A 15,814-nucleotide genomic window follows, 5' to 3' on the forward strand; every position below is an offset into this window, starting at 1 on the left:
AGAGAGTATTAGCTGGTCATACACTGTAAGATTTCTCTGGTTCCATACCCTGGGCTGGTTGGGAAAGATCTATTGATTCCCCCATCAACGCTAACCAACATGGATGAAGGAATCTGCACTGCTGGTAAAGCCAGCACCCATGGTCAGAATACCCCAACAATGTCTTAATCTGTTTAGATGCAGCTGCTGTTTGGCTGATGATTTTCTACCTGGCTGCTTCAATTTTCAGATCAAAGAATATCAGGTGGGAGGGTGCCGACGAGGCCACACACAGTTTGAATTCTAAAAAGTTCACTAGAACTGCCTGAAATTCAATCTGTTTATGGCAAGTTTTACATAGGGAGGGGAGGATGGGTGCAATGAATGGGGGAGGCAAGTAAGAATTTCATCAGAACATGTGCAACGAAGAGAAGGCTTACCAACAGCCTAAAAAGTTTTGCTGATGTTTGAGGGGCCCGGCCCATACAATATTTTAGTTTCACAATCAGGCTGTTTTCAATGATATCTAGATAAATGCAAAAAATGCAGACTTCTCAGGGAAATAGCTCTTAGACAGGTTGGAAAAAGCTTGTTCCAGGTCAGTGATCGACTAACAGCCCCAAAGTATGCACCTTACAAAAAACAGGTCTGCATTGGCAGCACACACAATTCTGTCCTGACAAATTCCCTTAATTCATGTCTTGGCCTTCTTGGCTATCCCCAACCATCCTAATCCATTAACACCTTCCTCTCCTTTTATTTAGTAGCCCGATGTGTTTGATAACATAGTCAGAAGTAATTTCTCAAAACATAAATCTGATTGGTTTTTATGGGTTTCCTCATTTTTATAATTCCTTGCACTGCCTTTTTAAAGAGTCAGGTAGTGTTCCAGCTGTCACTCTGCGCCTCTCTGCAATAGGCACAACCCAATGGACAGATTAAGCTTTGGCTTCTTATTTGTTTCTACTATGTTAATTGCTCCCTTTGTGGTTAGGATAGAAATAGAATACTAACATTGTTTTTATTCTTTTCTCACAGAAAACAATTATATGAATTGCTTTCTTGGGAAGCCTGAAGTGACTATCTGTTGTTTGGTCCAAAGACCAATCTGTAAAGAATCATGAGGCATGAACACAGAAGATGTAGAAGCTGAGGTCACTTCACAGACCAGACAACACCCAAGCTTTGCTTCACGGACAATGGCTTTTCCCCAAATCCCTTGGAGGCAAGAGTAGGATAGATCAACAATGGAGTGTCTGCATGAGTTACAGCACCCCCTACTGGACAGGTCTGTGGGGTCAGGCATGCTGACCCCTCTCCTCTCCAAAGACAGCGGAGGAGGAGGATTCATTTGGAAATGTTTACCACATCGTTCCCAGCAGGGAGCAGAGCTCAGCCAACAATTCCTGGACCCAGGAAGCCTGCGCAGGACTGTAGATTCTGGAAGTGGGAGTTTTGCAGATGTGGCTTTTTGGAGGTCAACTGATCCCCGAATCTGGCGGGGAAAAGACTATTCTGAGACCACCTTTGTGGACCCTCAGCGAAGCCCTGATATGTGTAAGAAGTTACTGTTTACCCCAGAGAAGGACATTCACACTGTATCATGTGACGTGAAGGAGGACGACGTGCTGGACCTTGAAGTAAGTGATTTTAAATTTGTATGTTTGTAGGGCACACAATCCTGCATCTAAATCAATTGAGCCTACATGCTGAACAGTTCTTACTTTTATCCTCTATGTGCCACTGGCTGCTTAGTTAACTAAATCCCAGTAGCTGTTGAAGCCCTATTTTCTGCATGGTCCATGTTCTGAGTCAGGAAACAGTCTCCCAATTGTACCCCTGTGTTGTTAACCTGGTAGAGACTTTAAGTGGCCATGCTGTCACCCATTGCACATGCCTGATTTATTGTTGTCAATATCAGTGGCGGCTGGTGCTAAAAATATTTTGGGGGGGGGGGGGGGGGGGGCGCAAACAAAAAAGCCAAAAAACCCCATTGTGTACTTAAAAGTGGGGTATGCCTGTATAGATTTGCTAAAAATCAAAAGTGGAAGGGTTTGGGGCGCAGTGCTCTTCACCCCAAGGACAATCTAAAACAAGCCAATTAGAGCTCTCAGCCTCAATCACATGCTTTTCAAAACTTTAAGGACCTAATAGACACCCATTAGTCCGGCGCCCCACACAAACTTCATGAATAAAATACATTTTTTTTTGTTTTTTTAATAAATGATAATATATATGACTAACAGTTTTTTAACATATGAAAACTTTGTTGGGGCAGCGCCCCTGCGCTCCTTATTGACTGGCCACCACTGGTCAGTGGTCGCTGTAAGAAAAACAGTCCAGAGAAATGATGTTCAGATGATGCTGCCAGTAGGCAGGTAGCTGAAAGAGGCTGGAGGAGATCTTAAGCACTAAGATGTAATAAATGATGAAGAAAAGGGGGAAATAGATTTGTAGACTTTACCGAGTAGTGTTAGCTGGCCTCTTTTTTTATTGCTGCTTGGAAAACCTGATGAACAACAAAAAGAGATGAGATCCTTATTTACAAAAAGGTGACAGTTATTTTCAGTCATAGCTCCTAACTGTTCCTTAATTGGAGAGACGTTCCTGCTTTTGAAACCAAAAATTCTCTGTCCCTCTTTTGTATAGACTTGTATAAATAATATATTCTTTAAAAGTTTTATACTTGTAGGAGAAAATGGGAATCCGAAATAGAGAGGCCGATATTATTATCAGAATAGAAGAAGGGATTTCTTCTGACACATAAATTATCATTAGCAGCTAAACACCAGGAAATTATAAAATTACGATAAGATGGTATTGGAGTCCAGCTGATTTACATAATATAAACGGAGATAATTCGGAAACATGTTGGAGATATTTTAATGATAGAGGCACAGTGGCACATATTTGGTATTATCGCCAATGGTGAAGGATTTTTGGCTTAAGATATTTTGTATTTATCGGAAAATATCAAAATCTGAAATACAATCAGATATCAGTATCTCAATATTATCAATGATTCCAGGATCAATGAAAACCATTAAGGCAGATATCTTACGCCATATGATAATAGCCGCTAGGACAATAATAGCTTGAAACTGGCGAAAAGCAAAAAGCCCCACAATAATAGAATGGGTTTGTGAGATGAGCGAGCTGCAATCCATAGAGGAAATTATTATGTTTCAGGAGAATTTAAGTAAACAAACGCAAAAAACATCCCAACATGGGAAGAGTTTCAGGCCTCTGCAATTTTTATACAATATCTATGAATATGACCGTACCCCTTTTTTCCTTTTCCTTTCTTTTTTTTTTTTTGTTGTGTTGTCTGAATATTGTTGTAGTTATGTCTAGTGTGGAATGGTGGTTCGATAGAATAAGGAATAGAAGATAATGGTATAGGAATGTTTTATATGTAAATGATGTAAGATGATTTGATAGACATAGAATCGGAAAAGTAGGAATCATTATGGGATATTGTTCTCTTTTGCCGACAATGTAGAATAGCATCCAATTCCATAATGTGACTAAAATGCACGTGTATGTATTTGTTTAAACTGTTTTAAAAATGAATAAAACAGAGATTGAAAACAAAAGTTTTATACTTCACTAAATCTTTCCTCCAACTGACATCTTCCAAATTAACTGCCAACTTCCAACCTATTTGTTATATTAAAAAGCCAGCATAAAGGAAATGTGATTAAACAAAACACTTGCTGGTTAAACCTGTTCATTTTTTGTGTATTAACTGTTAGGCCCCTTTCATAAGGGCCCCTTGAAAAATGCTTTGCAGTGGATTTCAGAGATGGCTACATGGTGGTTTGCAGATGGTCAATATGCAATTCTGCCCATTCCTGAATGACTGCTTTTATTTGCTCCCAATTGGCATGCAGAATGGCTACCAAAGCGACGTGCCAAGTAAAATTTGCCCCATTGTGGAGTAAAGCATTGCAGCCGCGCCAATGTGAAGTGATCTGTGCATCCACCATGTAAATTTGTAGGTAGGTGGTTAAGAGGGGGAAAATCAACCACCCGTTTTACGATCCCCTTGCCACCTGCATGAACGTATTCCTACTGTTCTGCTTAACTGGGGGGCGAGTGGCAGATGTCCTTTATCCACATACATTGTGATTAAAGATGTCCCTCTTTTTCATTTCAGAAAATTGAGAGGTATATTTCCAACTAAGACCAATGAGATTTGCAAATTGCACTCACGTGGCTAAAATAAAAATCCTAATACTTGTGTATAGCTGTGTGAATTAAAACTAATAATTGTGCAATACTGATTCTTAGGTTTTAAAGGAACGCTCAGTGGTAGTTACCCACTTACGTTGTATTTCTGATGGTGGGTATAGTGCATACCTCTGCACTGTGGTCTTTATTTAAAAGACCTATAAGCATCTGAGGGCATTCAAATGTGAATGAATGATCTGAAAGCTCTCAGGCACCCTTTTCGGTCATCCCTCATACTTAAGACAACTTTACAGGGTCAATCATCATATTTGATTCTATGCCGAGATGGGGCAGAGATGGGAAATTTTCGGAAATTGGAAATTTCAGAAATTGGAAAATTTTGAAAATTGGAAAATTTTAATTCAGAAATTCGAAATTTCGGAAATGTAGAAGTTCGGAATTTGAAATCTCAGAAATTCGAAATGAGGAAATTTGAAAATTCGGAAATTCTAAATTTCAGAAATTTGAAAATTAAAAAATTTGGAAATTTGAAAATCCGAAAATAAGAATGAAAGTCTGAAAATTCAAAAGAATAAAAATTTGAAAACCCGAAAATCTGAAATAATAACTAACTAATAATAACTATTAAATTATAGGTATTGGAACTTCCTTTCAAATTTGGCTGTTAGTGAACGTAACGTGTACGAATTTATCCGAAGTTACAAATTATCTGAAATAAAGAATGCCGTATCTAAACAAATGGAATGTAACAATCTAATAATAATAAATAACAATAATAATAATAAAACCTTTTTATTATTGTTATTTATGTTTAATTTGTTTCATTCCATTTGTTTAGATGTGGCGTTCGTTATTTAATAATTTGGAACTTCAGATAAATTTGTATTCGTTACGATCACAAACAGCCAGATTTGAAAGGAAATTCCAATACCTATAATTTAATAGTTAGTTATTATTAGTTAGTTATTATTTAGAATTTTACTGATTTTCTCTCTTTTTTTCAGATTTTCGGATTTTTGAATTTCCAAATTTTCGAATTTCGGAAATTCGGAATTCGAAAATTCTGTTTTAATACTGTTTTTATTGAAAAAAATTTTTAAATTTACATAACAAAAAAAAAAAAAAAAGGAAGAAAGACAAACATTAATCTCATCCAATAGGTGCCAATAAAAAACATACCACATTATAATAATATATAAAACATAAACATATACCAACACACTGCAGGGGTTTCTGAAAGAAGGGAAAAAAAAGAAAAAAAACAAACCAGGAAAAGATAACCCATGGTGATACTCCAGACCCATGATAGCGGACCCGGAACCCCAGACGTCCCGGCCACACTCCTCCACCACCCCCACACTCAAGGGGGGTGCAGTCCCAAAACATCGAGGGCACCAAGGACTGCCACCACCGCCCAAGATCACACATCCTTAAACCCTAATAAAAATATCCCTGCCTGCCTTATCTTCCTTCATCTAATTAGAAAAAATAAAATATATAATTTCCCACTCCCTTTCTTAAACTCCCACAGTAATGTTAGATGTATCACACAAAACACATGAACACAAGCGCACAACACAAAAAATAATTAAAATTTTAAAAAATTAAAAAAAAGGGAGAAGGAAAAGAAAAAAAAAACAAAAAAAACCCATAATACTCAAAATAAATAAAACTACCCGAAATAGCTACTCAAACCAGAATCGCCTCACTCAAACCGACTCTGCACTAATTTCATATCCTACCTCCACACCACATACAGATTCCATAGTTCAAGGGATTCCCTTAGCACTTTCCAAGGAAGCCAAATTTGATGACATTGTTCATACGTGTCCAACTCCTGTGACAGAAGAGTCTCCATCCTTTCAATATGGTCCATCTCTGAAACCCACTCAATCAACGATGGAGCATATGCCAACTGCCAATGGCGCAGTATTACTGCCCTTGCAGCTGTCAACCAGTGTCTTAAAAAGCCTTTTTTAATGCTTTTGTATGAGCCAGGTAGGATGGATAGTAAAGTAATTTGTGGTGTGTTGGGAATAGTCACCCCAGTTGCACGAGTATGAAGCTGGAGTATCATGTCCCAAAAATTATGTACAGAAGGACATTCTCACCAAATATGTAATAACGAACCTTTGGCAGAATTACAGCGCCAACACAGGTCTGAGACATTTGGATATATACGGTGAAGCAACAACGGACATCTATACCACCGAGAGAGAAGCTTAAAATTCGTCTTGTGAGCCTTGGTTGCTAACGACATACTATGTGTAAGGATAAATGCTTTTTCCTATTCCTCTGATTTAATTTGGACATTCAAGTCCATATTCCACTTATTTGTAAACTCCAGGAGACATGAATGGAGTCTAAAAATAAGAACCCTATACACTGCAGACAGAATATGTTCTGGTACATTTTGTTGTAACAGAAGAGACTCAAAGGTATCTGGCTCTCTAATAAACACATCTATAGAAGAAAAGGAAGAAAGAAAAGATGTTAATTGCCGATATTCCAGCCGGTGTTTAATTGATTGCTGCTGAATAGGGATCAAATCTGATAGCAATGGGAGATCTCCCTGACAAATAATTTGGGATATACGACAATTTGACTCCTTACTCCATACCAGAAAATGTCTCCGTGCCATTGCCAGTAAGAACCCTGGGTTACCAAACAGGGGTGTCATTAATCCCACTTTAGGAGAAAGTCCTAATTGGTTTTGTAGTTTATCCCAGGTACGCAATAAATGTGCTGTAAGAAAGGACAAAGAGGAAGGTGGACCCCCGGCAGAGATATCAAGCCAGGGAAGCGCCTGGAGATCCAAGGGAGCAATTGACTGTTCTATGTGTACCCATTTTCAAATTGCGAATTTTCAAATTTCCGAATTCTAAATTTGAAAATTTGGAAATTTGAAAATTCGGAAATTTGGAATTCGAAAATTTGAAAATTTGAAATTCGAAAATCCCAAAACTGGAAAATCCAAAAATTCGAAATTCAGAAATTCTGAGATTTGCAAATTCGGAAATTCGAAATTAGAAAATTAGAACATTTGAAAATGACGAAATTCCAAAATGCAAAAATTCGAAAAAGGTTGGGGCCATTTGTGTCCCCTTTTACAGCAGACAAAGCACAATTGGGTGATTGGGTCGGGCCCCTTAAAGGATTCGTTCCAGCCTGACTTTATCTGCCTCTTTTGGATCAATCCCTTTCTTCAGAATGATCTGATGCAGAATCCGGTCTGCTCTAACAACATAGGCAGATAGTTTCTCCCCTCTATACTGAAGCTTGTGCTCAAACTTGTACATCAAGTCAGGGATCTTCTCTACCCTCCCATAAACTGCACACAGAGCTTCAATATAGTCCATGGCTACACAGTCGGGCTTTCCCCTCTTTAAACTCCAGAATTACATTGGCCGCAGGGCTTTTGAGGCCTTCGCTTATTCTCTGCCTTTTCACTGCCTCAGGCACACTCCATTCTTCCACTGCTTGAATGGCCTGATCCATCCAGTTTTCAAATTCCTCTTCACACTCTGGGGTTGGTGTGTGACCCGAGAAGAACTGTAGCTTTCAGTAGCCTTCATTTGCTGAGATATCAGTGCTTTTTATCAGACTCTCAACTAGGCGGCTCATATCCAAATAAAAGGAGACAGGAGGCATTCCCATTCCAGGAGTATCCACTTCTTCCTTGGTCTCAGGACTCTATGAACCATGTCTGGAATGTTCTTCCTCTGGCTTTCCCGCTGTCAGTAAAGGTATCACTTGAGCCTCCAACCCTTCAGCTAAACTCAGTGCATAAGTGTACTCTTCCTCAAACTCTGGCTTCACATCCACAACATAGGATCCTTGCTCTGGAACAGCCCTTCTTATCAGCTGCCTCACCTCTCTTTCGGACCATCCAATTCTGGGCACCTTCACCACGTTGGCCAGTTCCAATTGCCTGCCTTGCTCCAGTGCCCAACTGGTGGCAGTGACTAAGTCTATCTTCCCCTTCTCTCTGGGTTGGTCACAAGACTTGCTTGGGCTTCCCATGAGGGGTATCCCGGGTGAGCCCCCAAATGTAGCGCTATCCTCTTGAGGGTTGCAAGACAAATCAATACCCCTGTGGTTGCCCAGACCCTGAGAGTCCACTGCCACCTCTGACACCCTGGGTTCAAACTTTTTTTTTCCCTTTTAGATAACAGCAAGAGAAAGGAAATACATCAGAATTGACTGAATCAAAAAACGGTTTACTCATTGAGATGATAGTAAAAGATCAAATAGACAGATCAGGTTTACACTCTAAAATGTTATTCCCAATTAATGTTATTGACAGAGAAATAACTATCACATCTAACATTCAAACATGAACACTATAATCACTATGCTCAAATAAATGAATATAATGCCTGTGAATAGGCTACAGGAGAACAGAGGAATGTCTCTTATAAGTGTCAGACCCCTCTCTACTGATCCTTCACACATAAATGCAAAACAGCAGAAAAACAAGTACAACTTTAGCAAACCGAAACTGTGTTACAATTCAACCTGCTCTGACAGAGAGTTCTTGGTGAACTGCAGCTCTATAAGCTTTAGTGAAACAGATGCCTGAAATGGGGAGGGAGGTGAAAGTAGTCCTGTGTTGCTGTGTGGCAATCCGGTTAATCTTCAGGTAGCTTTAGTTGTTTTATTGCATGCAAAATAATGAATAATAAGGCAAAGTAACTGATCCAATAGATTGTGTACAAATAGCAGACAATTCTTCCTGTGTAAAACACAACTGTAGCTGAATTTACAGTGATCACTGACTTAAAGATGTTACTTCCCGTGGAACTACAAATATCAGCAGAACAATAGATGGCAAATATGTCTGTATATAGTGTCTATGGTTAATTGATACATTTCCCTGAATCAAAGATGGTAATAGGTGCAAGAGACAATGGTGTCTATATACAGTGTCTATTAGACTGGGCTAATTCCCGCTCACCGCACTGGAACAGAAGATGACAATGAGGATGGTAAGGATGATGATGATGATGAGGATGATGATCTCTCAGGAACTTGGCTGAAAGAAGGGCATCCGGCCTCCACCGCTCCACACCATGGCTCACACAGATCTGATATCTTTACGGGATAGATAGGATAGAAGCAGCCCCCAGGCTGCCAGTGGACAGTGAAGGGGAACTGTCCGCAGGTGTCCCTCCAGGTATCTGTTGGGTAACTCCGCCAGAGCAGGCCATGACTCAGCTGTAGCTCACCCTGTAACAGATTCCCTGCATGCAGATCCACGCTGGTCCCAAAGGAGCGCGCCAGCCCTCAAACCTTCCTTATTATAGTCTCTACCAGCAGCCTGTTCTTCTCCATCAGCCAGCTGGTAGTTGTAGTTTCACATAATACAGCCAGAGGTTGAATCCTTTCCTTAGTGACTATATGTCCCAAGATGCTTTGCTAGGTTTTGTCTCTGATCAAGAAAGCAACAGAATGATCCACACACTGAAACACTAGAGGGAAACAGCTCCCCCTGAAACAATGCCACACAGCGTCTTCTGATTGCAGGAATAAGTATCCAGCTCCTGGCTACACATACATCCAATGTGCAAACAGGAAATATTAGCAAAATGGCCTGATAGGAGTCCTGGTGGAACCATGCACATATACCTGGGTATATATAGTTGTTAAAAGAGATACCTTCAGATGAATGTTGCAGCAAAGTCCAGTTACAGGTGCCCCTGAGGATGATGCGGCGTCTGTCTGTGTCAGAAACCTGAAGACAAGATCAGTGGTCACAGGGTGAAGTAATTGGTACAATAAATATTATTGTACCTATATATTAATTTGTCTATTCCTATAGTTAGCTATTCTATAAAACTCTGACCACATGTTACTGTTGATATCACAATAATACAAGGTTAGCTATGAAACCAAACACACGGTTTATAAGTAATAAAGTCTTATTTATTTCCCAAGGAAATAAGAAAGCTAACATAAAATACTAGAGAAAGATATTACAAACATATACCAACAATACACATCATATCAGAATATCAAAAATACTTATCACAAGGCTCTCTGCAAGGCTTTGTGTAATCGGCTAGGCTCAGATGTTGAAGAGAGAGCCATGAGGCTTAGGCCCAAGCCAAAATCCAAGGGAGAAGGAGACTATTTCTCTTCTGTGTGCCCTTTTTACTCACATTCACACCCACTCGTAGCCACCCCCACTTGCCTCCTGTCCAATGAGGTATTGCCAAGCTGTAGTCCTTCTAATACTAATATCTGTCCATTCTCCAGGAAACATGCTGTTTTGTCCACTAGGGGGCAGTGTTTGTCCATGAATCGCCACTGTCCGACCTGGGTCAAATCTTCATAGACATCTTGGCCTTTGAACGTCTGTAGCTCAAACCATCAGTCATCTTGGCAGCAGTGGCTCTCTTTGAAGCTTGTAATCACACATATCACCCCAGGTGGGCTTGAGCCAAGCCCTTGTTATTCTGATATGCTACAAAGCTTTGATGTGTAACTGGTTACATTCCAACTTGGGGCCATCTGCCTGTATCAGCCATGGGATGAAATACCATAAATATGATATTAAATCATATTGAATTCCAAAACAGGGTGAAGCTCCAACTGTTGTCTGACCAGCCTGGAATGGAACTTTTCACTGACAGGACTATGGTGTGGCACTGAGACTCAGAGTTAAATCTACTCTGTGCTTTAGTCCCTGCCTATTAGTTTCTAAAATATAAAAATATAAAGAGTGATATGTAAACTCTAGTGCAATAAACAGGCTCCCTTTCTAATATACAGAAGGGTGACCACTACATGGCACTGTGCATGTGAAATAATAACAAAGACAGGGCAGAGATATTCTGTCTGTCACAAAGATTTAGACATACACTAAGCAGCTGCAGTTAAACTATTAGATCATAGGAATACTTACTAGTCTCTTCTAGTCTGGATGAAAACACAACAGCAACAATTTGGTGGACAGAACATGGTTTACTTCCTGGAAACTCCACTTTCTGAAGATATCAAAGTCCTTCAATCTGGGCTTTCTGACCCAGCTAGCAGGGATAGGAAGTGATTACATAAATAACTATATGACAGTAAGATGTACGACCACTTACAGATACAGACAGTAGATGGCAAAAGATCCCTACAATAGCAATAAAACATAACTTCTATCCTGCTCAGTTGGTTTATTTGAGTGTTATAGTATGTCAGTTGTACTTGTGATTTCTATAGTTACAAGATGGTTGGCCAGTTAGTCTAAAAAAGGACTAACACAAGCAATTCTCATTCCTCTTGCTGAAGTCTACAAAAGAAATTAAGCTGAAGCTAGGCACCCTGTCTGATGCTCTGAAATATGACCTTTAAAGAATACCTGTGTTTTGTCCATGTAAAGCAAAGCAACAGGTTCACTTTAAAGGCAGCACCATGAAAGCCCATACTCTCCATCCCTTAGCTCCGCCTCCCATCCAAACACACACACACACATACTTATAACCAATCCATTCAGCCATCAGAAGCAAAAGGATATACTTGATACTATCAGGCATGGTAGCATGTAACTCACTGATCACATTTGCGTCTGAAAGTTGGCCACCCAGAAAGCCCAGCACTAATGTACAAGTGAAACAAAACAACCTGGAATACCTTTCTCTTCTAATAAAATAGTAATAGGCCTTGTTTTATATCCAATTTGCGTTGTATCCCAGTGTAAAGATGTGTCATTTACAGTAAACCTGGATCTTTGATGTGCCTTCCTAGCCATCTACATCCTCCCCTTTTCTGTCCCACTTTATCCCACTCGCTTGCTGTCTGGGACGGGACAAGGCACCGTTAATCTTTGTCTTCCCCGCACACCCTATTAGCACCTGTTTTATTGTAATCCTGAGAATAAACCAGGGCTGGTACCTGCACCATTTCAATGTTGGCTCAACAAAGTTCTCCTACGGATAGGGGACTATATTGATGGTGACCAACCATACTCCCTACAATATTTTAAGGATAAATTGCAGATGCCCCCAACCAAAACGTTTTGGTATATACAAATTATATCTTGTATAAGATCTAAACCTAACTTGTTAAACAGGCCTCTTACACTTACGACCTTTGAATTATCCTGCCAGGTTTTTTGAAGGGACGAGTATCTACGGTATATGCTTCCCTCACTAATCCGAATACCAAGTTTCCTTACATGATCCAGTGGGAATGGGACCTAAATTTTACTTTTCAATTATCTGACTGGTAAGACATTGCTTATGCTCTGTCTAAAATGTTTATTACTACAACCTTAATAGAATTTAATTATAAACACTAATGTGGTGGTATTTGGTCCGTACCTGGATCGCAAAAATGCACCCGACCGCATTGCCTATCTGTTTCCAGAGGTGTGAACAAATGGGGACCATGCATCATATCTGGTGGCAATGCCCTATAGTGACCAGATTTTGGATTCAGATGTTCAAATTAATTTATGGCCCTGACTGTGTTTATACACTCAGGCAGGTGGACATTAGATTTCCCCTATATCTCCCACTCTTTGTCCCCTGCCACCCTTCCTCCCTTTTCTCCCTTCAGTGTGTGAATTATCACTTTAATACGTTTCTGTAATAAACCTGATGCTTAGGTTTGCTGTGTTGTTGGCCCCTTGTGGACCAGCCAGTGATCATAACCATTTTTCTATATCAGAGCCCTTATCTATGGACATTTCCATGTTATGGTTCTCTGATGATTATTTGCATTGTTATTGTTAGCTGTATTAAAGACCTCATACTGCATTTATGATATCGACCTTTACTTATTCATTTGCTGCATTTTTTACCATTGTGTTTTCTAATTTTAATAAAGATATTGAAATATAAAGTAAACATGTGTTCTTTTGTCAGGTTGAGATATGTTCACATACTTTTCAGAACAGCTTGAAAATGCAAGGGGTGCCCTAATATGTAATTAGTAGCCTCAGGTCCACAAGACCACCCAATTGTGCCTCATTACTGGATCATCATTACGAAGAGCATTTAACCAATGGGGAGGTGTGAGAGGAGTACAATTAAGCTGTTTGCATAATAGAGTGCCCAGGCTTTGGTGATCCTGGGAACACTTTGGAAGGTATGTGAACATAGATATAGGAATCAGTAAATGTGTGCTGTTGACGTGTGTCTGAAATGTGAATTTCAACTAAACATAGGTCCACTAACCATATCTTTATGAAGGTGGCTTTGTCATTTTGGAAGAGAAATATGGATATACTCATGCTGGAACAGAAATTGGTCTCCCTCAACCTGTTGACAAAAAGATGGTAGCACACAGTTGTTTAAAATGTCTTTGAATTATGTAGCATTGTTAGTACCCTTAACTTTTAACAACTGGACTTAATACTTTAAAGGGATGACCTTATAGTATACCATTCCATCTCAGCCCTGCTGCTTCTGGAAGCCTGGTACTTTTGGGTATGGGGACTCACTCTCCTCCTCTCATGTCTTAGCACTGATGCTTGGCAATTGGCTCAGTGATGTTACATGGGGACAGAGAGCTTCCATACCCATTCAAGCTTTAAGTGGCAACTTGGAGCTTACACAGGATTTTCTCTGTTCTATCCTGAAGGTCAAAAAGAGTGGCAGTGGAGCGAAGGGTAGGTGAGGTTATACAGCTGGTTGGCCAATTTGTAAAGTTATCTTGTAGCATTGCTTTGCGCAGTCAAAGCAGAAGTTTCTTCTTCTCGGTTTACAACAGTTAACCTGCGGCGCCCACCTTTACCTCCATGGCAATTTTCACGGTGGAGGTAACTGTCATTTTTTTAGTACTCTCCCCAATGTCTAGAAACTGTTTTTTTTTGTTTTTTTCCCAATCCAATCCAATATGTTGACTACAGATGTACGTTGTACACGGCTTTTCATATTTTGAAGTTCCATACCAGTGAAAGAACAGATAGATATTTATCATACTGCTCAGATGCCAGAGTTATTTACTTTGCATTTATATTTTATATATGAATACATTTATTATTATTATTATTATTATTATTATACAGGATTTATAGCGCCAACAGTTTACGCAGCGTTTTACAATATAAAAGGGAGACAATATAGTTATAATACAATAAAATACAAGAGGATTAAGAGGGCCCTGCTTAGAAGAGCTTACAATCTAATAGGGTGGGGCAAGTGGTAAAAGATTAGTTGGAGATGTGATAGGCTTCCCTGAAGAGATGAGTTTTTAGGGATCACCTGAAGGTAGCAAGAGTAGGGGATAGCCGGACAGGTGGAGGTAGCGAGTTCCAGAGGATGGGAGAGGCTCTGGAGAAATCCTGAAGAGACGAGCATGGGAGGAGGAGACGAAAGAGCTTGAGAGTAGGAGGTCTTGAGAAGAGCGTAGATTTATTCTGCAGACTACATTCTGTTCTTGTTCCTTAAACTCTCACTGGATGTTTGTTGGTCATTTTAGGTAGCTCTTTTGTTCATACTGTCAATATGCAAAGATGGATTCTCTATTTTGAAGCACTTATTGTAGTCCTCTGTATTTGTTAAAAACAACTAAAACTTTATGGGGAAAAAAAGCACAGTTTCACTTTAATTACTGGAGTTGTGGTGGTACATGTTTTCTTATTTAAGTGTTAGAATAGGGATGCTAGAACTAGTTTTTGAACTAAGTTGAGGTGTATACTAGACATGAATGCAAATATTTGATGGATGGTATTTCTAGGGCATTTATGTTAATGCTGCCAAGAGTGTTTAGAGCACATTCTTGCCAAGCTTTCCTTGGCACCCGCTATACTAGATCTGTGTTAAGCTTTATGGCTCAATGCACAGGGACATTTAGAAAAGTACTAGTTTTGCTTTGCACTTCATTACACTAACATGAACCTGGACTGCTGCACATAGTCCATTAACACCACAGAAGCGTTAACCCATAAGTGCCTTTTTATACACGTGGCAAGGCCGGCCATACACGGTTCGAATCTTGGCCAGTTCAGCAGAAACCGGCAGAGATATGAACCATTAATTGGCAGGCAGAATGTACCAAGTTGATCGATCGATCAAGTTGGGTACAACCAGCCTAACATATTCTCTTGCGATTATTGCTAGCGGATACTATAGCTGCTAGCAATAATCACTGACTTCTCCTGGCAGGGACTGCATCCCCCCCACTCCCCCAACCGGGAGAAGACAATTGCCGATTCCCCTGTCAACTATGTCTATATTGATGGGGGAATCCTGCTAATTTATTTCCTGCAACTCGTAGTTGTAGGGAAGAAATTTGCACCGTGTATGGCCTGTCTTACAATATAAAGTGAGGGAGAAATGTTCAGAATAGTGATGATGTAGAAAAATACCAAAAATGATATGATTCATCATTGAGTTTGCTATACTTATTTAATGGGCTTGTTTTACACACTTAAAGTGGGGTTCCACCCAAAAAAACAAAAATACATGAAAAATCCTAAAAAAAACCCCAAAAAAACATTTGGATATTTTTTTTTTTTTAACTTACCTCTAAATGCCTGTTGCTAGGGGGTCCCTCGTAGTCTGCCCCTTCCAGTGCCTGGGCTGGTGACATCACTTCCCCCTCGGCACAGGAAGGGCTCCGCTCTGCTCCCTCCCTCCTGTCAATCATCTAGGACCCATTACAGGTCCCAGGTGACTGAGCGGCCAATTACGGCGCGCGGCGC

General features: G+C 39.9%; 1 protein-coding gene across 2 annotated transcripts in view; it reads left to right on the plus strand.

Moving 5' to 3' along the window:
- The window catches only part of TMEM91 (transmembrane protein 91), a 121,568-nt gene that overhangs the window by 44,560 nt on the left and 61,194 nt on the right, over window positions 1–15,814 (plus strand). For both annotated transcript variants that reach the window (XM_073598672.1, XM_073598673.1), the window contains exon 2: window positions 1,018–1,619. In XM_073598672.1, coding sequence (XP_073454773.1) covers window positions 1,227–1,619 — 393 coding nt within the window. In that variant the 5' untranslated portion in view covers window positions 1,018–1,226. The remainder of the gene's footprint in view (window positions 1–1,017; window positions 1,620–15,814) is intronic.

This window comes from Aquarana catesbeiana, linkage group LG09 (genome assembly GCF_042186555.1).
Source record: "Aquarana catesbeiana isolate 2022-GZ linkage group LG09, ASM4218655v1, whole genome shotgun sequence".
Lineage (NCBI taxonomy): Eukaryota > Metazoa > Chordata > Amphibia > Anura > Ranidae > Aquarana > Aquarana catesbeiana.